Below are 27,591 nucleotides of genomic sequence, written 5' to 3' on the forward strand. Positions count from 1 at the left end.
ATGCATCTGCACAACAGTGATGACAGGCATAGCAAGGTCTCCCTCGAGGTGCATGGTAACCAGCAGGTGTCTAACTGTTCCTAAGGGCCTCCCAGCAGGTGGGAAAACACACCGGGCACTGGAGACCTAGCCAATGAGCTGGGGCTGGTGAGGTTACGGCTCTTAGAGGAAAACCCACTACTGCCACTTTCCTAAATCAACATTCTAAATACCCAGCCTCATGCCCACGGATAAGTCAAACTCCCACTCCTCATCAAAGACGCTTCTCTTTACAGCTATGCAGACCACTATAGAAAGCCATGGCTCACCAAAATGCTGAGAACAACTGATAGCTGTCGACAGTGCCCAACCACCAGAGACACATCCATGCCACAGCCTCTTCTCTCCCCCCACACACCCTGCATCTGGTGCTTAGGGAACACCTCAGAAGAAGATGGGAGGTTATAAGAGCCAGGAAGGAAATCTGCTGCCAGACTGTGCCTCCTAGAAATGTCAGGGAAGCATCGCTTGTGATAGCTCAGCACCATGGCTGCCTAAGCAAGGCTAGACCTGTGACAGCACCAATGATCACTCCAGTATGGAGGGGGTCTCACAGGGCCTCAAGCTCAGTCAAAGAACTACCAGAAACTAGGACAGCAGAGAAAGAGAAAATTAGCCACCCGAGAGACGTTGTTTAATGTACATATGATTTGGGGTTGACCACAAACAACACTATCTGGCCTTAGCAGGCTGTATTTATATGTGTATGTGCATGCATGCATATATACATATATATATGCATGTATATATATATACACATACATACATATATATGTATATGTATACATATGTATATATGTATATGTATGTATATGTATATGAGTGTATGTGTGTGTGTGTGTGTGTGTATAAAACATAAAAGTTCCAAGTTGACCTTCACTTGCTTGGCCAACTTCATTCACCCTGGCACACTCCCTATGCCCGGTGCCATTCAGTCACTGGGGCTTATTATTACTGACCAGCTCATTACCCACGCAACATATGGTACCTCTCACCCAGAGGAAGCGTTAGCCTTTGGTGTTAACTCTCAGGATAGTCATCGCCATAAAGTGATTTTACTAGAATTGAGAAACACTCCCACTAAGTTACATTTTAAAGTACTCACATTTTGACTAATTTCATATTGATTTAATTTTATGTTACCTTCTTTTTCCTTCACAGCTACACAAACAATAGGAAGTATATGAGCTTCTCCCCACAAACCACAGACAATCTTGTCAGGAAATGTTCTGATTGGTAAAGCGTAACAGACAGGGAGAACAAGGGAGAACAGGCTTACCACATTCCTACACACACACACACACACACACACACACACACTAGGTGTGCACCCACCCATAAACACACAAGTACTCAGGCATGCATGCGCACACACACACACACACACACACACACACACACACATGCACACACACACAGGCAGGCGCACATGCGTGCACAGGCACATGTGATGCAACTGGGAGGGAAGTGGGAAGGTGTGGAGGCTGGCGCTGCTTACTGCCTTCTCTTCAGAGAGCTGCATTTTCTTTCTTCCATCTCATCAATGGGTGAGGAGGATGAGAGGAGGGAATTGTCTGAGGGATTGAAGGATGGGCTGCTACTGTCTCCCTGGTCGACGAGCAGCGAGCTGGGACGATCCTCCAGTGCCTGGAAGAAATGGAGCAAATGAACAGTGCTGACTGCCCTCGGCCCACGATGGCTGATGATAGAGTAAGGAAATCTAAGTCAGAAAATACAACGGATGTGACAGGAAAATTACAAGAGTTCTGACAACAGATCAAATTGCATTATCAAGAAGGAGCTGGAGAGATGCTGAGCGGTTGAGAGCATTTGCTGCTCTTGCAGAGGACTCAATCTCTATGGCCCGAACACACACAGCAGCTCACAACCATCCAGGGCTCCAGTCCCAGGGGATCCGGACAACTTCTTCTGGCCTCTGCAGGTACCGCACTGCATGTGGTGCGTACACTCACAGGACGGCAAAAATGCTCACGTAAAATAAAATGTCTGTGTAACATCTGCCACGATGGCTCACACGCTTTTCCCACTGCAGAGCCTCACGCAGGCAGAGTCTGAAGGTGAACTCACGGAGATCAGGCAGCCTGTGTGGGTTGGAGCTGGGACCTCTGAATATATGTTAGGGTCATGTAGCTTGGTGCTCTTGTGGGATCCCTAACAGTGGGGTGGAGGCTGTCCCTGACTCTGCACGTGGGACCCGTTTCCTCCTACTGGTCGCCCCATCTAGCCTCAATGTGAGAACATGGGGCTGGTCTAACTGTCGCTTCTGAATTTGGTTGATGTTCCTGGAAGACTTCTTTACTGAGGGGAGGTGAGGAGTAGATCTAGGAGGGAGGGACTTGGGGGAAGGGGAGGAAGGGACACCGCAGTTGGGATCTAATATATGAGAGAATAATAAGTAAAAGAAAAAGAAAGATAATTTGACATGGGTTAACAACTGAAGACCTTCTAACTGCTGCTTATCAATTCTTTCTTCTTCTGACTCGCTGAGTGCCTGGATGCCTAGGGATTATAGCTCTTTTATCCCCCTTCCCTCACCCCAAGCTTCCAGCTAGACCCGCAGAAGGAGAAACAGAACGCTGTAGTGTGGGAACAGTTAGCTTCGTTGACTTAGCTGCCATTAGTAAGGTGCAATTGCTCCTGTGTGCCCTGCTCTCTTCCCTTAATGGGGACAGTCTCTTCATCACCACGGAGCTTTGATGACACAGGTCTGTGCACGCAACCTTGTTAAGGGAAGCCCACGGCCCTGCAAAATCACACCAACTACAGCTCTCATTCTAAAAATCAGGACGCTGTTAGTTAACGAATGGAACCTGATTCAAAAATTGCACTCCGATAAATAAATAGCAGTTGGCCTTTATTGGAAGTACATGCTTTTCTGTAAGTGTCAGAGTTTGCGTCATGCCTCTGGATCAGGTGGGTGACAACAGGAAGCCAAGATTGGGGTGACAGAGGACATTCTGTCCTATACAGACTAGACAGCTGGGGCTCATTAGACTGAACTCTATTTATTTGAATAATGAGAAAAAAAGAGAATAGAGTAAGACAGGAGAGAGCAAAGGAGTAGTCAAGGTTTCAGCTGTGCCCAGAGGGACATGCCCTCATGACTACAGCAGCTGCTGGAACCCGAAACAGAGGCTCAGGCTACTCCTGGAGGCCTGTTCTCAGGTGTGACTTGCCTGACATGGCACCAGAGAGGACGCAGGATCATAATCTCTTGCAACACTTTGGATGGTCACCCTGGCTGTGGCACCCACTGGTCCCTTACACAGATGTGTGTGGAAGACAAAGAAGCCCCAGCATGAGCTGCCCCGAAGCTGGAGTGCTGAGACCTCAGGGATTTTCAACGTATCACTGGGAAACGCTCTCCTACTGCCATGTTTTCTGGGAAGGACATCGACAGACCCTTATTTTAAATGCAATTGAGTGGTGGGGGGAAGGGAGGGGAGAAATGGAGAGGGGGCTATTTCACAGAGCATCTCAGAGTAGATGGTCAGCCAAGCAGGTAGTAGACCAGCACTGAATACTGAGCCCCACATAAACCACCATAGCTACCATGTCCTCTGGGTCGCCTTATATAAGTGCAGGCTATGCTTCGTTTATCTGAAGATGATTACGTGCTGGGAACTGGTATCCCCTGGACCCTGTCCTCCAAAACCTTTTGCTTGGCTAATTTTAACCTGAGCCTTGTCATGCACTAAACTGCAACTGTTAGAGCCACAGCTTTGCTGAGTTCTGTGAGTCCTTCAAACCACCGATGAGCCTTAGGATGACAGAGCAGCCCTCAGATTCTGTTCTGGTCATAGTGAGAGCAGTGTGTAGCCATAGCTGCCATCTATGGCAAAGGCATTTGTACACAGGTGTGAGAGTGACTCGCGAACCTCCTGCGTGCGTGAGAAGCTTACCATTTTGCTTTTCACGAGTTCTTCAATAGCACTGACGAGCTCAGCTGCGCTGGGAGTCTCAGAACTGGTGGGGCGGACCAATAACCTTGAAGAGGCCTATGGGAGAAGTTAAGACAAAGAACGGGGAGGAGAGGTCTCTCGTTAGTAAAGGGGCAGACAGTGAACTCCCTCGTAAACTCCAGCCTTTTTTTTTTTAAAGTAAGTCCAGACAAAAAGACCACAAGTTTGTCTTTGTTTGCATTTATTTAGAGTCAGCCTTTATATTTACAATATTCTGACATGAAACATTAAATAAAACCTGTCTAGGGTACATGTGGGAAGCAGACAGCGTCTGTTTTTAATCCACAGTCATGTAACATTGTAATGTTTTTCAGGGCGGCAACTGGGCACGGGGGCACACTAACAGTAACTCTGCACGGTGCTGGCTCAGGCTCTGAGCTATGGAGAGACACAGAACCCAGTCAGCAGAGGAGAAAGAGGCTTATGGTCTAATGGGTGAATCCCCAAATAATCAAGAAACCAAAATGAGGCTGCTAAGAATGGCTTGACTGTGTTTACGGAATTAAGAAGGGAGGGGGGGCAGGGTGCGGTGCCCAGACGGGGGAGGGGGGACAAGCTCACCATTTCCTGTGCCATCCATTCCCCAGTGATTACTGCAGAGGACAGAAGAGCTGAAGCCTCACAAGCTACGAGATGCCACTTACGGCTAGATCCAGGGCATCACGGGGTGACAGTCGGGGAGGCTGGGGGAGGGGCCACTGAGCTGAGTTTCAGTAATTAGCAAACACTGTTTGCAGATTACTTCTGCTGTAGAGTAGCTGGGGATTGAGGGGCATAAATAATATGAACCTTGCTTCATATTAAGGGCAGCAGAGATGCATGCGACACGTGGCTGTCTGTCTGAGAGATGCATTTCTCACGGTGGACAGATCACACATTGTTACAACAGGCTTTTTACATATGTGGACCAAAATACGCACTTTATGAAACAGACGCTGGTTTGCTCTAATGAAGTTTGGAATATGAGATGAACGGAACGAAGAAAAGAAACTCAAATGGAAAGGTAAGGAAACTGAGCCAAAACAGACACAGAACACAAATCAACGTAATGCTGCAGTGGGGGTTTACAGAAAGAGAAAACAGAACAAAACAAAAAATTAGTTCAAGATAATAGACTGGGAACGCTGCTAGATTTCTGTAAATGAAGATTTGCTACTGATAATACCCAACCAGGTTTCATGGTCAACAATAAATGATTCCAGTAAACAAGACTGGCAATTTAGTCCTTTTAAGGGAGGAAAATAGGCCAGGCAAGCCTGTGCCTCATTGCTTGGATAACCACCCAGACTTAAGAAATTTATTGTCCTGCTTTGAAAAAGCTATTAGTTTAGATTGTTACAAAACAGCTTATGAGCTGTCACTCCGCCCACACAGCCTGTGCCCTGGCCAGACTGAGAGCCTTCACCTTCTCTCTCAGACTGGCCTGCACCAAGAATGACACTCAACTCTAAGGGGACAAACCAAGGCCTGGCTCCGCAGCTCAGCAGCGTGGCCAGACCCATGGTGCTCTGGCTGCGCTCAACTGTGTGAGGCACAAGGTGTGCGGGGTGGAGCTGTGTGCTGGGAATTAAGACAGCATCAGACGTGAGAGCCTCGCTGCTGTCCATCAATGACTGCACTACATCTTCCGTTGTCAAATAAAGGCTGATAAATCTAGCAAGTGATGGACAATGCCAATAAGGGAGTCAGGAAGGGAAAAGGAAAAAAATGTGAAGGGAAAATGCAGAAAGAAACATCTATTTTATTCAGGAAACTTAGTTATTGCCAAAGAAAACAAAAACGAAAGAACAGTAATGAATCCTGGCGATGACTTCCTCGCTCTGGTTTAGCTCCTAACAGACAGGGAGGGTCACCATGGGACCAGGGGGCAGAAGGGTGTGCAAGCTTCATTTACTAGGCTTCCTTTTTTGATATTTTATTTTCGAGATTTTACAATTGGGGTGGAAAATAATCTAAAAAGATTGAAGAAGTGAAAGGAGACAGACTGGTGAGGCTTGAAGCCTTCAGACAAGCCAGGGCAGGCAGCCACAGGACTCTCAGGCTGACTCCTAGTATTCTGTGACGATGCACTTCTGGGGCGTCTGATCCTACAAGCACCTGTGGCATGTTGGGGACAGTAACTGGAGAGCAACACAGCCTTATTTTAACCAGAAAGCCACGTGCAAGAACACATTATGGAGGAACCATGATGGCCTACTGTGTGTTGAAAGCTGTGTGCAGGCAGGCTGAGACTTCTCTCTTGGGGACTCTAACCAGCATGTTAACAATTACTTTATAAGCAATTGCTGGAGCATCGTTAAAATACACTGAACATATTTACATGACCATGTAGATTGCAGCAACATATGCTGGCCTCGTGTTCGTTGGAAATGGATTTGTTATTCATACTTCTGAGGTACAGACAGGCTGGCTGCCGGGAGAGTTCCCTGCTTCTGGTGGGTGCCTTCCCCGACACCCGTCTCCCAGTCTTTGAAACGTGCTGGTGCGGAGCTAAGGAAGGCTCCGCCTCTGGCCTGGGTGCACACGCGCTGGCCCCTTACCTTGTCATCCTGCGAGTCCGGCTGAAGGAGGCTGTGCTGCTGAATGGCCATGGGGGGAGGCAGTGGTACAGCGTCGGCGCCCTCCTCGCCTTCTTCTTCTCCGCAGCTCTGCATGCCCGAGGACGAGGACTTGGACAGCGTACCACTGCTGAGACCCTCGTTCCGTCCTCTCTGAAATCAAACCAACGACTATTTGCTCATGCTGGACCACGACGAGCAAGCCTGGGCTACAGGCTAGACTCGGCTTCTCACAGAAGAGCACAGTGAGGCTGGGATCAAGCATACACTCGTTTCCTCTGTTTACATGAAAAATCTAAGTTTTGGCTTTAGTGAGAGAACTCAAATTTATAAAATAGGTATATGAATACACAATGACCTCTGTACTGTGGTAGAAACTCAGCAAAAGTAAGTTTAGTGAAAATAAAGAGAGAAAGAAACCACAGAAAACACGTGAAGCAATAAAATAAAACAAATGTGACACTGGTTTTTGTTTGTTTGTTTGTTTTTTGTTTTTTTGAGCCTGTGCAGAACTTGGAAGAGACCAAGTTAAAATCCCTACTAGCCCTGCCAGTGCTGAGGACATCCTAGTGACATGAAAGATGGCTTCTCGAGTATCACTTAGGGCCTCCTGAGACAAAAGGGGAAGGGGAAAATATCCTGGATGTCTTGCCTCCACTTTGGTGACATCGGAATACTGTGGAGTCCCATGTGGTCAATAAAAGCAGTCAAATGGCATTTCCAACAATCAGCCCCTCCCTGCACTTAACAGTCTGCAAAACAGAAACCTAAATGGAGGCTGTGGGACATGGGTGCTTTCTGGAAACGAATCCACTACTCCTCAAGACGGCAACTACTCTTAACTTGAAAGGAAGAAAACACGGGGAGGCCTCCATGGAGTCCATAGCCGCTGGACCCTATGATCTACAGTCACCCATGACTTACGGCAACCCAAGCCTTTCGCGTAGACCCACCTCTTCGATGGTTTCATCCTGCGGGGTGGCAGCGCTGTCATCCGAATCCTTCTGCGATCCAGCATCCGCGCTCTTACGGACCTCCCGGCTCTTCTTGTGCTTGTGGGCCAGCTTCTTCGCATGCCCATCGGCCTTACCGCTGCTGAGCCGCCGCACGGGGCTCGTGAGCCACTTGCGCAGGGTGTTGCCGGGCCGCTTGGGACCTGGTGAACTCTGTGCTCCGATCATGTGGGGCTGAAGGGAAGCCACAGAGGCCGGTGGGCTGGCGTCATTACTGGAGACCGACAGTGAGTCTGATGGGATGAGAAGAAAGAAAGAAGCCGTTTTATTGATTGACCACCATTGTGGGCAAGTCTCTGCCCTTAAGCCTCAAGTTTTTTTTCCCATCTTAAAGGACTCGCAGGTGGGCTGATGGCAACTTTGTTGTCTTTACCTAGATGCTGAAACAGACAGGAGAGGACTGATAACTCTCTCCCCTAGGCGGGTTATGGAGCCAGATTTCTGCTACAGAGGCACTGCCCCATCCCTAAGGTAGCCCCTGTCACCAATCCTGAAGACCAGTGTGGCCACTGCACAGATCCAGGCATGCGATTTGGTTTTGCTTAGTTTGGCACACTATCAGTAAATATAGAGCTCTCTCTCTCTATCTCAACCTATCTTCCTTCTATCCATCTGTCTCAACCCAGCTAACAAGTCACCTCAGGGCTCACAGGCTTGCAAGAGGAAGATGATGAAACAACGTTTCCAGACTGAGGGGGAATGTCCCTGTAAACTTGAAAGCCAGCAATGAAGAGCCACGTGGTCACTCTGAGCACCTGACATGGCGGCTCTGCCAGAGTCACACGGAATTGAACGATTTCTTTTAGGAGATGTAATAATGAAGACGACCATCGGCCAAGTGTTTATTTTTTTAGACCCTTTGAAGTCTGAAAAATTTATGGTTGCTAATCTTTGAAAGCACAGTTTTACACACACCTGCAGGGACTCTTTGCCTTGTGCCCCCAGAGACCACTAGAAGCCCTGTGATTCTCCCCAGAGGCAAACTGGTTCAAATCTATCAGTGTCTGCTAAGAGATAACTCTTTTGCTTGCAGTCAGTATGTGTATGCATAGGTATGCATGTGTTTTTTTTTTTTTTTAAATTTTGTTTTTGGGGGTGAGAGTTATTCAGCTGTGTTCACAGCAGCCCACTGTCAGGCATAGCCCACGAGAGGCAGGGGAAGATGAGAACTTTAGATCACTATCACTCCCTGGCATCTAGGCTCACAGAAGCCAACATGCTCAGCTCAGGCCTCTTGGTGCGGTGACCGTATAAATGGCTCAGAGATGAAGGGAGGGGCTGGTAATCCACATGTCACATGGTACTTTACATTTTTTCTCCCTGACAAGGTTCTGCTTCTGGTCCAGACTGGCCTCCATCTCTCAGGTCAGCCTCCTAGAGGGACTGGGATCACAAGCACAGGCCGCCATGCCTGATTCAATGAAGCATCTTTAAATCCAATGCGTGTGACCAGCAGGTAGACACAAAGGCTGTGCCATGGAGAACGTGAAGGGACAGCCTTTCTTCTGAGCTCTGATGCATTACGTTACTTTGTGAGACTATTATACTTCACGGGAGAGAAAAATGCTGCGAGTGCTAGCAGCTATTATGGATTTAGAAGGAAGCTAAAGTGTTGAACTTTCCACTTTTCCTTTGAAAGTCTCCCATTTCAGAAGTCTGAAGATACAGGGAGAAAATATCCCCATCTGTCTTTAAGGTTAGCAGATGTCCTACTGTATCTGGTATAAATCTGATACAGTCATAATTTTGGATACCAGCAATGAGAAAAATAACCAGATAATTCTTCGTTCCACTTTGTAAGTATAATGTCAACTCCCTCATGCTTTTGATTCTCTGTAACAATACATTGTGTGTGTGTGTGTGTGTTAATGGAACAAAATTCTCTCCCGATATCTGTACATCATCCTAGCCCACGTATCTACTCTGTGCTAGGATATGACATAGTGCCTAAGTCAGAAGTTTAAAAAGCTCTCATTTAAACAAATGAGATCATTAACAGAATGCGGTAAAGAACCTGCTAGTGTTTTAGCTATCCGAAGAACCAGTTTTGTCCAGCAGACTAATTCTGCTGGTATACATTTTGAATCCACTAGAGATCTGAGCTTGTGATGGCATTTCTGTAGTGGATGTGTGGTCTACAGTGTCACTGGCACAGGCTAGGTACCAGTTCCACAGAGCACAGAGCCTACAGTCAAGTCCCTTTGGAAAGACCCTGATTTACTGGTCAGGACACAGCTGTCTTTCTCAAGAGGTTCTGATGGCCATTACAGCCAGTGGACTGTAAGGAGGAGATCAAACCTGGAACCTGAGTATCTGCTGACCAAGAGTGACACAGGGGCAGGTGTGAGGCACCTTTCCCAGGTTCATGACTGCCCAACTGTATAGGATCCATGTGGATACTTAGGTCCACCCGGGAGGAGACTCCCACCCTCAGATCTATATAACCTGTCAAGGCAGGCTCTGTGTGGGCAGGAGCGTAACTGATAACAGGCTGCTTGGTACATCTTGGACTTAGTAAATACATACAGAATAAAGATGACCAGGTGAGCAAAACACTGGTTGCAGGCTATCCTTACTTTTGTTTGCCCAACCCAAGGACACTGATAATGTAAGCCTACCACTGTGGACAGTGATGTTCAGAGTGCGGCATATTGTGGTCAGTTCTGTGATAACTACAGGTGATCTCTATCTTCAAGCAAAGCTTACACAGTTGTGAATTTTCACTTATTTGGAAACCAGGTCAAGTAGAGTCTTGTGATCCTGCCTCTTCCTGTGATGCTATGAGCTGCTTTTTCTTGGGGCAGAGCCTGGGCTTGGTGTGTGTAAGTGGCACAGATCAATGGGAGCACTGCACAGGGGCAGAGAAAGGGCTCCGGATGAAGCTGACCCCGCAGCTCCAACAGACACACCCGCTAACTGTGATAAACATGTTCAGTTCCGCACACTGGTCTCAGCTCCACTCCTCACTGGGACGCTACCTTTCCTCAACTGTAGGAAAGCCTTGCTCTTGCCTGGTCTGAAGGTGGGCTATCTTCTCTCACTGGAGGAGAATCCTCTGATTCCAAGCACAGAAGGAGGACCTATGAGAGGTGTCACAGAAAGCCCTGGACTGGGGGGCTGTGTCTGGGCTTTGTTCTCTCAGGGGTGATCCAGTCTGACTGGCGTAGCTGGGTTTCCACACCTTACAGGGCAGCAATGGACTCAGGAAACAGCAAGAGTGAAATGAAGTAGCTTTATAAACTAAGAAGTGGCTTACAGCTGAGGCATCTGGGAGTCCCTGATTGTATAGAAATGGGTATATTGTATTTATACAAACAGCAGTGCCCCGACAATACCCAGAATTCATGGACAATAGGAGTTAATGGCACTAGGAAATAATAAAAAAATATGTGGCAGATACGACTGAGATACTGACTTGGTTGTTTTTCTGTTTTAAAAGAAATTTGTCCCCAGTTATAAAGAGATCCTAGCAGGCTTAAAAATCCACGCAGGTGTGCACACAAAAAAAGCAACCACTGCCTGTCGGCCAGGGCAGGCTTAGGGAGGAATCCCAAGTGGCTTTTTTTTTTTTTCCTGAGGCTGAGGTCACACAATGGCTGTTGTGGTTTCCTTTTAAAGTGAAGACAGAATAAAGCCAGAGGAGGAAGGCCAGGGACCCAGCTCTACACGGGAGGGTTTTACCATGTGCACACAGGGCCAGGCCCAAGGGGAGGAGAAAGCTATCTCCTCCCAGTCTGTAAATCTGGACAGCTGTGATTAATAAAAGTTCTTAAAAATGTAAGGAAAAAAAAGGATCATATCCTGCTAGTTGCAGGCTAAGGAAGATTAAGTTTCCACCCCATTTTGCTTTCTCCCCACTTTCCCAGTGGGAGGAGGCCTGAGATTCCACTCGCGTAAAGCTGCAGCAACGGACTGCTGAGGACTTTCAGTCAAGTTTTAGAATTTAGTACCGCATACTCTGCGCTTGAGAACGACTCACCCAATGGACATTTCTTTGGCTTCACAGGCTTTATAGCACACAAGAGGGGTGGGGGTGGGGGGCTGTGCAGCTGTGTGCAGGCAGCAGACCTGGGGCTAGGGCCTGACTGGCACATGCCGGGCTCCTGCCAGTCTTCTCTGAGGGAGCTGTTTGTAGAAGGATGTGGGGCTGGAGCTTTGACCCTGCCTGTCGCCTGTAGGCGCTAAGTACCCTTAAAGCCCACTGGCCTTTTCCTGCTTTAGTTTCTTGAGGTGTAAAATAGTAATGGTTTTCCCTCTCCTGTGTGGAGAGATTATAAAAAAGCCTTTGTAAATATAACCTAATAGATATAGGAGGTGATATTCATAGTTTTGAAAAAAAGAAAAGAGAGAAGAAGAAACTGCAAACAGCAAGTAGAAAGGCAGGGACTAGGAGCAAGGTGGTCATCTGCACAGCATAGCCTCTCAATCCTCCGCATCTGCTGCTCAGGCTCCCTTCACCCATATCACATCAACTGAGCACACACAGGCAACTGCTGACAGACAGCCAAGTCACGGATGGGAGGTGGGGCCACCACAAGATGCATACATTCAACACTGGGAAATGGTCCAGGAAACATCTGTCTCACATTTCAGATTCTCTTGCAGTATCCCTAAATGATAGTGCGTGTGTGTGTGTGTGTGTGTGTGTGTGTGTGTGTGTGCTGGGAACACTATCCAATTCTCACATTCCCAGGCAGCCATTGTATTACTGAACTAAACCTGCAGTTCCTGGTCAATCAATATTATTCTATCTCGGTGTTCACTGTGGGTGTGCTGAAGAACGAGCCTTCCGTCAGGATAAGCATAACTCAGAGAGAGATTCCTAATGCAAAGGATTCATTTCCGGTTCATGTCCCGAGGACTGTAGTTTATAATGGGAAGCACGGTTGCTATTTAAGGAAGACAACCCCAAGGCTGTGATTATAAAGCTTGAGGCCAGCTGGGCGACCTGTAGCGTTCCGTACCTGACTTACCGAGAGCTGAATGCAGAATACCTGTTGTTCAGAAATGTCAGGAAGGCAGCGGTGGAGACACCGAGCCAGAGAGCACAAGCAAGAGGAAAAGCAGGCTGCGGACAGATCCCGACAGCATTCCAAGCAGCTCTACATTCTTCCAATGGGATTCAAAGTCTCTGTTTTTAAAATCAAGGTATCATTTTTTTTTCTAATTAAAAAAAAAAAAGACATAAAAGTGAGCCAATATGTAAGCTATTCTGCCAGATGTATCCTTCAGGGACCATGTCTTGTCTTATACCAGGACTGCAATGGTCTGACAGGCCACAAATATTGCAGATAATGGTGGTGAGACATATGGGAAACCAGTTGAGGGACTGTGGAAGAGACAGCATCGATCTGCTTAGTGACACGGAACAACATTGGTGGCTAAGAACAGATGCGTTTCACGGTCACTTTCCAAACTACAATCTATCTTCTCCTTTGAGTAAGTACCTGAAACCTTTCCCTGCCTGGCTTCTGATTTCTTTGCTCTTACATAGGTTCAGCTCTCTTCCGTCCAGTGGCGGATAGAACTAATGTGTCCCCACGCCGAGGCTCTGTCAGGATGACAGTGGGGACCGCACATTGTGAGGCACAATTCTATGCCTTTCCCACACACACAGGATCCGGGCTTCACGCTAAGCTGGGACTGTCACGCTGCTGCTGTGTCAGCACAGGAAGTAATCTTTCCAAAGGCGGAGTCTGGAGATGGACGGGCAATGAATGAGAATATGGAGAAAGAACACAGAGGGCATTCTGCAGACTTTACAGCGTGGTGCATAGTGGGTCTGTGATGCAAAAATGTGAACTTTGTGTCTGCATCAAATACCAAGTGAGCACAGAAGACACAAGGAGGAAAAAAAGATAAATTTCCCCCTGTTTAGAAAATAAATAAATAAAAACCCAGATTGGACTAGAGGCCTCAGCACAGTATGGCCACGGCTCGTGCCGTAATGAAGAACACATGTCTCTGCAGCCTGAGAAAATGCACACAAACGAGCAACAGATGCAGGCTCCTCGGCAGCACCCTCCCACACACTCACAGGGGAGGGCTTACCACAGCGCCTCCGGCCCCCTCCCCAGCTCTCACGACCCCTGAGTCCCAAAACACAAAAAGGCCATGGGCATCAATTAAAAGCAGCCAGAAAGAGACTGCTGTGGCTTTCCTTTATGAAGGCTGAAAGCCAGTACCATGCACAGACCCGGGAGCATGTGTACACACAGGCGTATGAACACAGGAATGTTAAGTATGCTCTGGGTTTGTGCTCTAGCCTGTGCCACCAGGTAATGCATTGTGTGGCTTCCTGAATACCCAACCCGAGCTGGGTGACCTGGGGTCTGTGGACCCCTAGAGAACTCTCAATGGGACTGGCCCTCAGTTTTCTTCCTGACACACTTGAACATTATATGAACGTCAGGAAACATGGCTCTTGGATTTATCCTGTAAGAGGAGGACTAGATGTCAGCATTTCTAGTTGGAAAGCCATTTCATTTCAGAGGTCCTCTGGAATGTCATCACTAATGCCGAGAGAGAGAGAGAGAGAGAGAGAGAGAGAGAGAGGGAGAGAGAGAGAGAGAGAGAGAGAGACAGACAGACAAGGGGACTAAATGCAAAGGAGGCAAAGGGCAGAATCGTGCAGTTGGCTAGTCGGATGCACAGCATCTCCTTCACTGCTGAGTGGAAACAAGAACATGCTAGGGGAGAGGCAATGCAGCGCCATCATGGGAGGAGAGGTTAAGCTAGCATGGATGTCAGGAGCTCCAACCAACCAATGGATGGAGGAGCGGGTCTCTTCGAGTATGTATGTGGTCTACAGGGAGCTGTGTAAGTCAAGGCTCTGAGGAGGGCACCTGCAGTGATTGGTGGGTAAGGTGAACAGTATGATACAACTCGATCCTCCCATGCTCCTTCTGGGCTCCTATACACAACGTCCTTAGGAGAGGCAGAGAGCAGAGGCTACACCTTCTTTCTACAGCCTCTCCAGAAAGGCTCCGCACACCTCTCTCACGTTTCCACCCCGCAGTGACAGGAGAGCCAGGCATCCCTGGGCGTACTGCTCACCTGACTGACCGACGCAGAGGCTGCTTAAAAAAAAAAAATCCTCATATTTGTGAATGACAGGATGTAAAAGATAGCTCCACACCTCCTCCTTCCTGTTAACTCACCTTGATGTTAGAGCTCACATCTAAACGCAATCCTTCTCTACTCTGGACAAACACTGATTTGGAGGAAGTACTGGCCCTTGTTTCTGGCTTCTGGAATGGCTAGGCCATATTCAGTGATTTTTGTTTGAGTCAGGACTGTGTACCCTTGGGGGAGATGAACAGCAGGATTTTTCTATGGACACTGATCTAAATTGTCAGAGAGGGGAAAAAGCACCCAAGAAACTGGCCACTAATGAACTGTAGGGACTTCAACTCAAAGTCAAAAGCAGATTTTGTGTTAAGATAGTAGTGCTGCATGCAAACACACACACACACACACCATTAAAAAAGAGAGGGAGAGATGTATGAATCCTGTGAACTCCCAGCTTTCTGTGATCTTTGAACCTGGCACCACTCTTTCTTGGTGGTCTGCATCATCCCTGGGATGTGTGGTGGGGTGGGGTGGGGTGGGTAGGGCTGGAGAGACAGACAGTGTCTTTGCAGAGCCCTCCTGACTTTCTCTGGTCAGCACACAGCCTGATGATGTCCACAGTGAGCTGTGTGGGACACTGCTCCTGGGTAAGGAGAAGGAAGGGGACCTATGGTGGCCCTGGAAGGCCTGAGCCGAGGCTCCCACTGAAGATCCACGGGTGAGGGTGCCGGAGGGGACCCCACATTGACCCAGGCATCTCCACAGAAGCAGAGTGACATTCTGCAGAGCAAGAATGTCATCTGGTCTATTTAGCCCCAAAGCAAGAGGCCTTCTGAAGGCTCTGTGATGAATCTAGCTTTTCTGGTCGGTTGAGATCCTTCCTGGTGCCCAAAAGTCACACTGTTCTTTTCCATAAGACAGATTCTTAGTGTCACTTAAAGACTGTCTCTAAAAACAAACACACAAACAACAACAAAGCCCACCCAGGGGTTGGATTACTCAGTACTTAGTTTACTGTTGGAAGAGGGATAAGGAAGCTCTTTATGTTATGAAGTAACAGTGTCTTGATTCTTAATTTATGCTTGTGACTCCATCTCCCAACTACTGCAGTGTTTATTGTTGCCTGAACAGAGGCAGGACTCAGCATTCATGGAAACACACAGTTAATTTGGGGGCTGACAGTCACATGGTGCCCACATACCATTCTGGTTTCATAGCCCCTAATGCTGTAAGGACCCATGATAGTTGTGATCATAATGTCCTTGAAATAAAACCCCAAAGCGAGAGGCATGGACACATTTAACCAGGGACACTTCCCACAGCGAACATTTATACTTCTGTTTACTGTCTTCTTTCTTGTTAAAAAACAAACAAACAAACAACAACAAAAAAAACAAACAAAAAAAAACCCGAGGTCACCTGGCTTGCCTTGCTAAAGGGGGAAATCTGCATATGTGGGGGGAATTTAGATGCGTTTAAAAGCTAAAACCCTCCTTCATGTGGAACAAGGGACACACAAAGTCCGCCCCATACAGCGTGGTTAAAAGGGACATTCTGCAGTTAAGCCACGTGGTTTGGTTGGAATGGTGATAAGACTACACTTCGTTCATACATAAATGTATTATTATTCTTTCAAAATTAAAACCAGATTCAGAATGTTAGCAGTGAAGTGTTTTACTGCCTCAGAAATGCCCGGGTTGTGTTAGTATGCACATAATCGAGCCAGCTATGAACCGTGCAAACTTATAAATGTTGTCACAGAGCCCATACCAATGTGCTCGTTTGTATGCAGCGCTACAGGGCAGTGGGGAGGCCCTGGAATGTTCTGCAGAGAGCTTGCCAAGTATTATCACTCTCCACATCCTCCACGGGGTGGGTTAACTCCGGCTCCAGTCTCAAGGGATGCGATATTAGCTTGGAAGAGTTATAGCTGTGGAGGGAGGAAGCAGATGACTGACTCTCCCAAACCACAGAGCCAATATCCAGCACATTATATGGCGAGGTTCCTGGTTTAGTTTAAAAAAAAAAAAAAAAGAAAAGAAAAGAAACAAAAGAGTCCTAATCCAGTAAGAATTCTTCCTAAATTGCATTTTAGTAACACAACAAAATCAAAATGGTGCTGAACTAAAGCAAAGAGCATTTGAACAAACATACATACCACTACTGCCCACAGGCTCTGGGAGGAAAAGCCAGCACGCCTGTGGGCATGCACACACCACAGTCCACCCAGAGCACACTCAGGGCCACGCAGGTCCCAGCCAGCTTTACGTCATCTTGCTTTCCACCTCTTTCCTAGGCCAAAATGGCATACTTCTGCTTTGGTCATTACTTAGGAACTTTTAAGTACCGTTAGTTCCCCTATTTCTCGCGGGGGTCGGGGGTGGAGGGGACGGTCACACACTGAAACAGCAGCAGCACAAACCAAAGAATGAAAAGAACAGGCTGGGGTGCCTTTCTTTGAAGCAGCTGAAAACTCTCTGTCCCATTTCTGGAGCCTCAGGGAACAGGCAGGAGGCTTTCTAAGAACGCGCTGTTATAAGAATCTCCCGTGGTCAACAGAGTCCTCCTGTAAGAACTCCTCCCTGAGCTATCCAAGCTACTTAGTGCTCACTGGTGAGAGGGAAGGAGAGGGGCCTGGAGTTACTCCAGGACGAAACAAAGCAGCCGTGGAGACAAAGGGAATGAGAAAGACGGCCTCTGCTAGGAACACCAATTAAAGCAGGATCCTGTCCTTGGCTTTAATCAGTGCCCCTGTGATAAGGCGGCACTGCCACCTCCAGGGAGCAAGCAGCCACAGGAAGCAATCAAGCAGCCTTTGCGTAGGGCTGGGGACGGAACAGGATGAGGACAGCCACTGTGCTGTGTTCCTTTTTAGATGAAGAGAGAGACGAAAGGAGAAACATTCAATTGTCAGCTCCCATGTTACCACAAGCACAACATATCCCTCTTCTCTGTGCCAGTTTGAGAGAGGACTTTGGTGCCACTGGGCCCCGCCAGCTTAAGGAGACAGAAGAGAAAAGGAAGTGGCCTTAGAACTCCACCGAGTTGCGCGTCCCAGCTAACAGTTGTGAGTTCTTACTTTCACTACAGGAGTAGAGTTGACTACAAGGTGGCACGCAGAGGCGTTTTCAGCTGTGCTTCTGAGAATAAAAGGTGTCAATGAGGAAGACATGGACTTGCACACAGGATGCCTAGAGGAACACACATCCAGTCACTCAGGGCTCGATGTGAGGATGCTCAGCTGCTTCTATTCCCTGGGGGTTTTCCGGTTGTTATAGTTGGGCATCCTGAGCCAATCCTTCACATTCGCATGGTCTTAGGAGAGAACTGCAAGAAATTAACCGGAGCCTCCGGGCTGTGGCTGCCCAGTCCCCACCCCCATGCCTGCGGGCAGGAAGAGGAAATAGGGGCTCCCTGGACAGATTCCAGAGCTCATTGCTCCAAGCTCCCCGTGTTTATGGACTTGCTCACTCACCCCAGAGGCCAACCCCGAGCACCTGGAGGAAATTCTTCAGAATGAAAAGCCATAAATCTGTGTTCTCCTTACAAAGATAGACCAAAGAGAGATTGCAGCTCACCAGCAAGATGTCTGGAAAAGTCAATTCGGGGTGGCTAGGGCTCCCTGCAAGGAGAGTCCCATGGCTGATTACTAATATCTCAGGACTCTACATGTGCTGTAAAATCAGCTGTAACCTTAAATGTAATTTCACAGCATTTCTTTCCTGGATGTATTTTCCATCAAGCATGGAAAACCTTTTCCCACAAAAGTGAGAGAACAAAATAGTTTTATAAATGTATTTCGCTTAAAAAAATCAATAAACAAATTTCAATGAGAATTCTGAAGTGCTGGTGGGTGTATGGGAGGAGGGGGGAGGTGCCATGAACCACAGACCATGCTCTCACAAGGACATATATCCAAGGTCATGCGTAGAGTGAGGAGAGACAGAACACTGGTTCTGTTTTCCACAGAACTGGTCCCTGGGGCACTCATGCACGCACATGCACCATGCTGTAAACTTTGAATGAGTTGGTGGTATGTAAGTGGGAGAAAATTGGAGAGAGACTTTAGACTGCTCAATCGTTAATGTGAAACAGCCAGTCTGCATGGCTGAAACAATCCTCCGGCGACACTTTGGTATTTGTTTATTCACACTGAGCTGAATATCCTGTGTTTCCATCCTTTAGAACAGGTTCGAAAAGATTTGAAACCAAATTCAGTGCTTACTGTGTGGATCTGTTCACTGTTAGGAAGGACTCTTCCACAGTTTGATGCAGACTAAGAGATATGCAGAGTGCTGGGCTGGGTCCCAAAGGGAGTAGCTAACTCAGAACGAGCCTGAGCCGCCTCAACAGCCACCATCTTATTGATACAAGACTTGCTGGAGTTACCAAGGGTTTATTTAAGACAGTGTATAGGAAAACCCCAGCACAGCGGAGTGGAAGTGAGGCAGGAAGTCCCTCCCCTTGCCAGGAAACTCTTCACGGTTCATAGCTACAGGAAAGTCTGTTTTCTTCAGTGGTGTGATACTGGGCATATCAATCACACAGACATGGGTTTTTGTTTTTGAGAGAAAGAACATGAAGCTGGGTGGGTATGGAGATCTGGGAGGAGCTGGGGGAGGGAGAGAAATATGACCAACATAATGTCGTATGAAATTCTCAAAGGAAAAAGTAAACATTAAGAAAAAAACAGCAATAGAAGCTAAGTAGCCCAGGCTGGCACGGAACCAGAGTCCTGTCTCAGCCTCACTTGACCTCTCCTTATTGCATTCCCTGATAACTGTTTACATTCTCCTGCTAGAGCTGTGTAAGGTTCCACACTGCAGCAGCAGCAGTGAGATCCGCCCCTGTGGACAGGAGCCAAGCCCAACCGATCGGCTCCCTGTAGCACCGTGCTATCCCATTCACTTTCCTCAAAGCGCAATGCCCAGATATTTGCCCGTGTATAAAATGGTACTCTTGACAGGCATAAAAAAAATCTGCTTTAAAATGTATTTCCTGGCTAGGAGTCCGAATCCATTTTTCTGCTCAAGCCTGATGGATACTTGATCTCCTGTAATCAATGCAGAGGAAGAACCAGTGGATATTAAAATATCATCCTGATATCATGCTGGGAAAGGCATCTGGAGTTCCTGTCCTGAGTGATGTGGGAGGGACAAACTGGACTTCCATCGTTTTTTATCCACCCTTTAACGTGAAATAGTATTTTATTTTCTTTCAGAATCTACGTCAACTTAGTGCTGACTTTGAGACTATCTCTTAAAACTTCTTAGTAATTTAACAATTATCAAAATAATAATGTGTGCAGGGAATAATAGCACAATCACCCTTCATTATGAAGTAAGAAGTCTAGTAATTTCCTGTAGTAAGAATTCTTAAAGGACTAAATATTCTAGGACTCAAAGGTCCCTCTATAGGAAGAGGCTGCTCTGCCTCAAGATCCAAGTCTTGTTCTCAGCTGCTCGCTGAACCGCCTGGGGCGCTCAGGGTTGCCAGGAGGGAGGGATGCTGCACCGGTCGGTGCTCCTGCTTTGCAGTCGAGGATGACCAAGTTCATGGAGATGAGGTAATCTCCATGGCACAGGGGCCAGGGCTCCCTAGTGGTCCAGACTCTGCATCAGACTTTGACATTACCAATTGTTTTTTTCTGCATCAGTTATTTTTAATCAAGTGAGCTCATGCCTCATCTACGTGCATCTTCCCGCCACAGGAACGCCACTGCCCAGTGTCCCGAATGGGCAGATCAAGGTCACAAGCCTTCCCAAAGTGAGGGCGTCACCTCTCAAGGAGGACCACTCTGGGACAATGTAATTAACACAAATGGGATAAAAACATCCACTGTCACATGCCAGTGACTTAAAATGTCCATGACAGCTTTGTGAACGGAAACTATGAAGAATGCTATAGAAAAACCATGCTTACAGCAGCAAATTCAACACCCACAGACAGGGTCAGGACTTACCTCCTTAAGGGCCCATAAATCAAAGATAGCTCTGCTCTTTCCCCTGACCTCCCAAGGACACCCAGAGGCAAGCAGGACCACTTTGCCCCATTCAGTACCCCCTTTACCTAGGATAAGCCTCCTTCACTGGGAGACCCTCTACCCACAACTGATCCTTCTTCAGTCAAGCTCACAGGGAATGATAAGGGTCCAGTGAGTCTCAGCAGCTCTCGTCCTGACTCCACATCTTGCTGCCTATCTTAAAGGGTGGATGTGGACAGAGTCTGGAGGCAAGTACTGGCAGATATTGAAAGACAACCAGGCCAGGATTGGAATCCTAGGTAGGAAGATAATAGCTTCTGAGAGATCATTTTGTTGGATGCTCAGTGTTGCCAGATGCCTGGGGAGACGAACAGAAAGCCAGCCAACACTGGTGTTGTGCTATAGGGAGAGAGTTATCAGCATCAGGCACATCCAATTCCCTCAACCCAAGTTTCTGTATCATTTCGCTCAAACTCAAGAGACTTTTGTAGGGACCGAGTTTCCCTTATTTTCCCCATCTTATGGGCAAAGCCAGACTGTAGCACACACACTCCTTTAATCCAGGCTGGAGCATCTATCCTCCCTACCCAACTTTATCTTACACGCAGCAGTCCTTAGGAGAATCACAGAACCCAAACACCAGGGATATGACAATGCTCCCCCCCCCACCCCCCAGCTATTATGAAAAACCCCAGAATACATTAAACTTGAAACAGACACAAAACCGGCCGAAGTCAGAGGAAGGCAAATCGTAGCCTTGTAGGTTGTTTATATGCCATTTCAGAGAAAAATAAAAGGCTATCAGCTGCAGTACGAAAACCTTTGGAACACCCCATTGCATCTAATGTCTGAGCACTGCACTGCTCTTGGTCTCGGGTCACATTTCTAGGGTTTCCCAGAACCATCCCCACCCAGCCCCTTTGCAAGGCAGTAGGCACGGAACACAATTCCTATCAGAACATGATACGAATTCTGCTTTGTTTCTGCTTCACAGCATACATCAACCATTTAAGCAGCCAGCTGGAGGGAAGCAGGCAGAGAGAGAGAGGTGCAGAATGAACATCTAAAATAGCTGTGTACCTAGGTCGAGGATCCAGTACTTGCAGGTGCCTGGCTGTCTGCCGCTGCAGTACGCTGAGCCCACAGAAGACAGTGAGTCCAGCGTGTCGACTGGCTTAATTCCGTTCGGCATGATGAGCAGGATCTAACGGTCCAGCACCCGGACTGAACCTCTCCTCAGGCGACAGAGCGAGCTTCTCACTCAGCAGCAAAGGCAGAGGCTGTACAGCCCCGACAGCGGCAGCCCGGGGCCTGGAGTAAGTGCAGCTCTCTGTTCCTCTGTTGGCTTCTGAGCACTACCTAGCAGTTAGGGCTCACATGTGGGAATAGCCAGGCACAGACTACACTCTACCACGCTGACTCTAATTGGAGCTCAAGGAAATTCTTAAGGCACCCTGGGAGCCAGATGTCTCTCTTCTCCTGCACTCTCCAGCGCTGGGTTCCCTTTCTCGGTGAAATGTGAAGTGACAGATGTCCTCCCAGCCCTGGGAGTTCTGGACAGCTTCACTGGCTTGGGCTTTGTGTACATCTGGAGGGAGGTCCTCTCAGAGACCTATAACAAACAGGGCCTCCTGATGAGACTTGATAAAAAGGGATGTAATGCGGTCTGAGAGCCAACTGGTTACATCACTGGGCTGCAATGCTACACTCCACTTATTGAAAACAGCTCCGTTCCTCCTCCCAGGAAGCAGACAGACAGGAGAAAATAAATATCCTTATATGTGATGTGCAACTGCATGTGGTGTGCAAGGCGCATACTAGGCCCTCACTCCTGTCTTCTTGGGAACCTTGGTGTCTTCCCTTGTCTATACAGTCGCACTGCCAGTTCCCTTCCGTCCTCGTCCTGTCTCTCACACACCCCTGGGATCATGTTGGACTCTTGCTCCTGATGGCAAGTGTGTGCTCTTGTGTCTTTTGCTTTGGGGTCACCTGGAATAGTTTCTATGCTCACATCTGGTGTGTAAGATCTTTTGATGTTGTTGTTTTGTTTTCCTATGGCCTTCCTGCATTTATTGTGAAATAAGCTTTAAAAATCCTCCAAGAAAGGAAACATGGAAACAGCGTAGACTTTTGCAAAAAATTACACGACGTAATCCATAGTATGCAAAGAAAACGCGTTCAGAGGCCGGTGATGGAGCACAAGCTGCCACAAACTTGGTGCCTTTTCTATGCTTTTTCACATTTGAATTTTATGGCTAGGATTGGGCATTTATAGACTCAAAATGAGCCTCACATTCTTAAAGAGCAAAAGCAAGACACGAGGTTTGTTTTCCCTGTAATGGTCCTGTGTGTGACAGATCCAGATGGCACACTTACACCAGAGCCAGGGGAGAGGTGGACTCAAACAGCACTCTTTATACAAGGAAAGGAAACTTTATTACCAAATAAATAACCCCATTTGTTGGCAAAATAAGCAGTGAAACTTACAATCTACAGAAATCAACTTAATTGACATTCTAAAGTTTCGTTTACCACCTTTATCACATGGCTTACTTTTTCTTTGTCTGAAAATACCAACTGCCAAAGACAGGCTATTAATTAAAACTAGAGAAAGAGCCAACAGGGCAGTGAATTACCTCATGCGCACTGTAAGTTCTCTGCGAGGGAGGAAGGGGCTGAAGCTTAGAAGTGAGTGTAGTAATTTTGGCTGCAGAGGTATAGGGATTTTCCCAGTAACCTATCTCTCCAAATCCCAAGCTCACATATGCCGGGAAGCAGCACTTCAGCAGGAGGAAAGGCGTACCAGGAGCAGGGGGCAGTCTCACCCCATCCTTCTGGTGTTCTGGAAGCTCAGGGGTGCAGGGGTCCATTTTTAACTGTGCCGTTTACTGTTAAGTGAGCATAAAGCATCCTGGCAGAGGTTCCACTGACCCTGAATCTACTAGACGGACGGGGAAGTGGGACCAGCAGAAATGTGGAGACCACAAACAGAAGGCACAGAAGAACTACGAGAGGTTTACGCTCTAATCAGCAGCTAAAACAAATCAGCAGCTAGAAACAAAACCTGAACTCTAGGGTTTATTATTTCTTCCTGCTTCAAGGACATGAAGGGAAGACCACAGCTCTGTTGTGAGAATTGGAATATATTCAGCTTAGGACTCAGGGCTTGTTAGCAGGGAAAAGAGGAAGAGAGGGAGAGAAGGAAAGAGAGGAAGAGGGACGGAAAGGAGAGGCGGGGAGAGAAGGAGTATGCAGATGTGGGTGACTTGAGACCAGGAGTGTCAGAGGTGGCCATGTGGGGTAAACAGAAAGGAAAATGGAGGCCACTAAGACCTGGGAATAGGCAGGAGTTACAGTGTTGGGTTCCATCTCATTGTCAGTATTCAAGAGCTTGTCTGCAGCTAGACATCCAGCCACGGAGGAAAGACAACGGGCTGCATTCTGGATGACCTGGGACTAGCAATAGGAGTGGGGGGATCACCTTAAAACAGATGTAGGTGGGGTCTGCAAAGAAAGAAAACAGACTAAGTGAGCCGGGCTAAGCAACCATTTCAGGCACTGGGCAGGGAGACAGGGATACTGTGCAGAAATAACAAGGGAAGTTCTAAAGAGAATAGGGGCATTTTTCGTGTTTTTGACATTTTAATTTTCTGGCTAGGTATATAATTTAATACTTTACAAAGAAAATAGAAAATAATGGTCTAAGGTAGCATTATAAAGACACGAGGACCAAATACAGAGGATGCTGGGAAGATAAAACGACGGAGGTAAATAAAAAGGGTCCCTGACCTGAAGATTATGTTTGTCAGGATTTGAGGTAAGTCTCTGATGGCATGAAAGCCTTGGTAAGGCTTGTGCTTCTCCAGTACAGCTCGGCACTCAGTGTATTACATAAGACACAAACCAGCCTACGCTATGTGGCTATGCTAAGCACAGGCTAATGGGAGCACCCTGGGTGCAGTCACAGCAGGCTGCGGTAAATGATGCTCAGTTGGCTGATATAGGCAATACATTTTCAACTTTCTGTATTTCTAACTTGCAATGGGTTTACTGTGACATGATATTCATACATTTACTGGTTATTGGCTCATAAATGCCATAACTTTAGTAGAATATTTAAGAAAACTGAGTTTCAACTCTTGGAATTATATTTCACAAATGCCCCAACTACATAATTATAACCTAAAAGAACTGAAAAATGTATAGGCTAACCTGCAGTCCTCCAAATGTATTCAATGGAGTCCTAAACTCCAGTGCCCTTGAACAGAATGTGTTTTTAGACAGAGTTCAAAGAGGCAACTGGGTTACGGTGGAGTCCTAAGGATCAGGCTCGGTGGGTGACTCATGCCTGAAATCCTGTCCTTGGGAGGCCAAGACGGAAAGACTGCCATGAATCTATGCCAGTTTAAACTACGTAGTGAGTCTCAGGATAGCGTGGGATATCTACATATTATATAGATAGGTAATATATCTGTAGTGTATGTGTGCATATGTATGTATGTGTGTATATATACATACACACACATATATATGTTTTATATATATATATATATATATATATATATATATATATATATATGTAATTATAGAGTAAGACCCTCGCTTAACAAACAAGTACAAAAGGAGCCAGTCTAAACTCTAGACAATAGCTGGCATCTTTGTACGAAGGAGAACAGGACAGAGAGTCAGAGTCAGGCCCTGTGTTCACAGTAACCATGGGTGACAGCCAATCACAGGCTTAGGAAGAAACCAACCATGCCAATACCTTCATCCCTAAGACTGAGCCTCCAGAAATACATTTTCTGCAATAAAACACATTCCTGGAACTCCAATCAGTTGGTGTGTCAGGCAGACCCAGCAAGCTAGCAGGGAGGTGAGGTGTATGTGTCTATGTGCCCAGAGTGGAGCACAGACACAGTGACGTCAGAAACCAGCACAGGGAAGCAGAAAGGGAAGGGCAGACCAAGTCAAGGTCAGCTCCACAAACACATCCTTACTGCACACTGTGACCCGAGACCAGCAAGAAGAGCGGGAGGGGCCTGCCGCTCACAGGAAGATGGCTTAGTGATTCTCAATGACTGCTGAGATGCTGAGTATTCTAGCTATGAAAATATCTCACTAGGAGATGACACAAGTTTAATATGGTTGAAGGAATGTGGACAGTGGTACCCAGGTATCTGACTGCTATAAGGAGAGGTTCAAACAGGGAAAGGAGGAAGGCTAGGCAGGCATACTGGACAGCTACAGTTGGTGGTGTTAAGATGGTACACATACAAATACATACACACACACACACACACACACACACACACACACACACACACCCCTTCACCTCTGCTGGGAGGGTGTGAGATAATGGCTCCACCACACAGCTTCTTCTGCAGTAGGAGAGACCAGGACAGCTCCCTGTGGAAGTGGGTGACCTCAGGATGGAGGCCTCACAGACACAAACTTCTTGCCATACAAGTGTGGCCACATGGGAGGAACCTGGCAACAGCTCTCGGGAAGGGTTCCTAATGCCTGACGCTGGAATTCTGTTGGGAAATGGGGTGTCCTGGCTGAGTGAAAGATGTCAGAAACCCGAGTAATAGATAACTAAATGAAGGTGATAAGCGACAGCTTTTCCTTACAGAGAAACAGGCAGTGCCCCTAGGCGACGGTGCATGAATCACAGCTGGAGGCGGAACCACTGATGGGGCGAAAAGCAGAGCAGGACCAGAAGGAATATTTGCATAGTTTATAAAAATATAACATCACGTGGCATTGATTAATTACCATCAGAAAGCCAGCAACTAGGGTGGGGAGGTACTGCAGCCACGGCTCTAACTGTGCTGAGTATCAGTTCACAGCGAGGTACAGCAGGCCTCTCCTGTGGTCCCTGCTTCAATACTGCTCCTGCCAAAATGGTCCTGAAACATTACCTCTGACAAAAACATCAAGCAAATTCAAAGTAGTGCATCCTACAGCACAGAGCCAGTACGCCCAGTACGCCCAGTACGCCCAGTACGCCCAGTACGCCCAGTACGCCCAGTACGCCCAGGCTGTCGCTTTAGTTAGGATGGGTGTTTGCTTGGGGTGATGCTACTAAGGGCGGGGGTGAGGGTGGTTGGGAGGGGGGCACGCAAAACACAGACGTCTACTTCTGCAGCTTTCCCCAAAGAGAAAAACAAGTATGTTATGTTATTGCAAATAGCTAAAGAAACAGAAATATGAAAAAATTTTCAAAAAGGACAGGCAAGGTCAGAGTCTGTTCCCAGGGATCCGAGCACCCTGCCGGCCCTGGGACTGGCAGTGCTGGCTCGCTGGAAGAACACACTTCACTTCCTTGTGTGATCTCTGTGGCCCCCATCCTCTCCTGGTGTTTCCGCTCTGCACAATATGCCCACGGTGCTGGCCTCAAGCACAGCTGTGGCTCCTGATGCTGTCACTCAGGTTCCATGCACAAAGCTACTCCTGTCCCGAGAAGCCTGCTCCTGTTTCTTTACCCCAAGATAATACCTCCTGCCCTGGGAGGGGGGCCTGGAATGACAGAACCCTGCTTCTTAGGGCCCCATTCGCCTGTGAGTCTCCACTGCTCTCTGTGCAGCGGGAAGTCTACAAAAGCACCTTTGTGGGACACTCAAACCCTGCAACAGAGAGCCAGGAAACCCAAGAGGCTCCTTTGCCTTGCTTTATTTACTGTCTTTTCAGAAAAGATGTGAGCTCTCCTTTCTTCAACAGACTCCTGTGTTTTATATTAAATCATCCTGTGACATTCTCTGAGGCCTCAGCGTGGTATGTTATTTGCAAGATGACAGCGGCGTCTAAAAACAGCAACAAAAATGGGTGATCCCCCTCTCCCCCCAGATCCGAGCAATGTAGCTAGCTAGCCTCGAACACCAACGGATGCTTCGGATACCTCAGTTCTGTGTCATTTCAGAGTGTTGCACACTACGGGGACAGGG

General features: G+C 47.5%; 1 protein-coding gene across 9 annotated transcripts in view; it reads right to left on the reverse strand.

Moving 5' to 3' along the window:
* Trio (triple functional domain (PTPRF interacting)) overlaps positions 1-27,591 on the reverse strand; it is a 295,200-nt gene that overhangs the window by 35,699 nt on the left and 231,910 nt on the right. For 8 of the 9 annotated variants that reach the window (XR_001781509.2, XR_001781508.2, NM_001081302.1 and 5 more), the window contains exons 35-38: positions 7,534-7,826; positions 6,563-6,733; positions 3,963-4,058; positions 1,538-1,686 (exon numbers count right to left, since the gene is read on the reverse strand). Coding sequence is in view for 7 of the 9 variants with exons in the window: in NM_001081302.1 (NP_001074771.1) it covers positions 1,538-1,686; positions 3,963-4,058; positions 6,563-6,733; positions 7,534-7,826 (709 nt within the window). In the remaining 2 variants the exon portion in view is untranslated. Of the gene's footprint in view, positions 1-1,537; positions 1,687-3,962; positions 4,059-4,105; positions 5,074-6,562; positions 6,734-7,533; positions 7,827-27,591 lie in introns of those variants that run through there. The other variant, XM_006520054.4, reaches the window with a different exon arrangement.

Source organism: Mus musculus, chromosome 15, assembly GCF_000001635.26.
Source record: "Mus musculus strain C57BL/6J chromosome 15, GRCm38.p6 C57BL/6J".
In the NCBI taxonomy this organism is placed as follows: domain Eukaryota; kingdom Metazoa; phylum Chordata; class Mammalia; order Rodentia; family Muridae; genus Mus; species Mus musculus.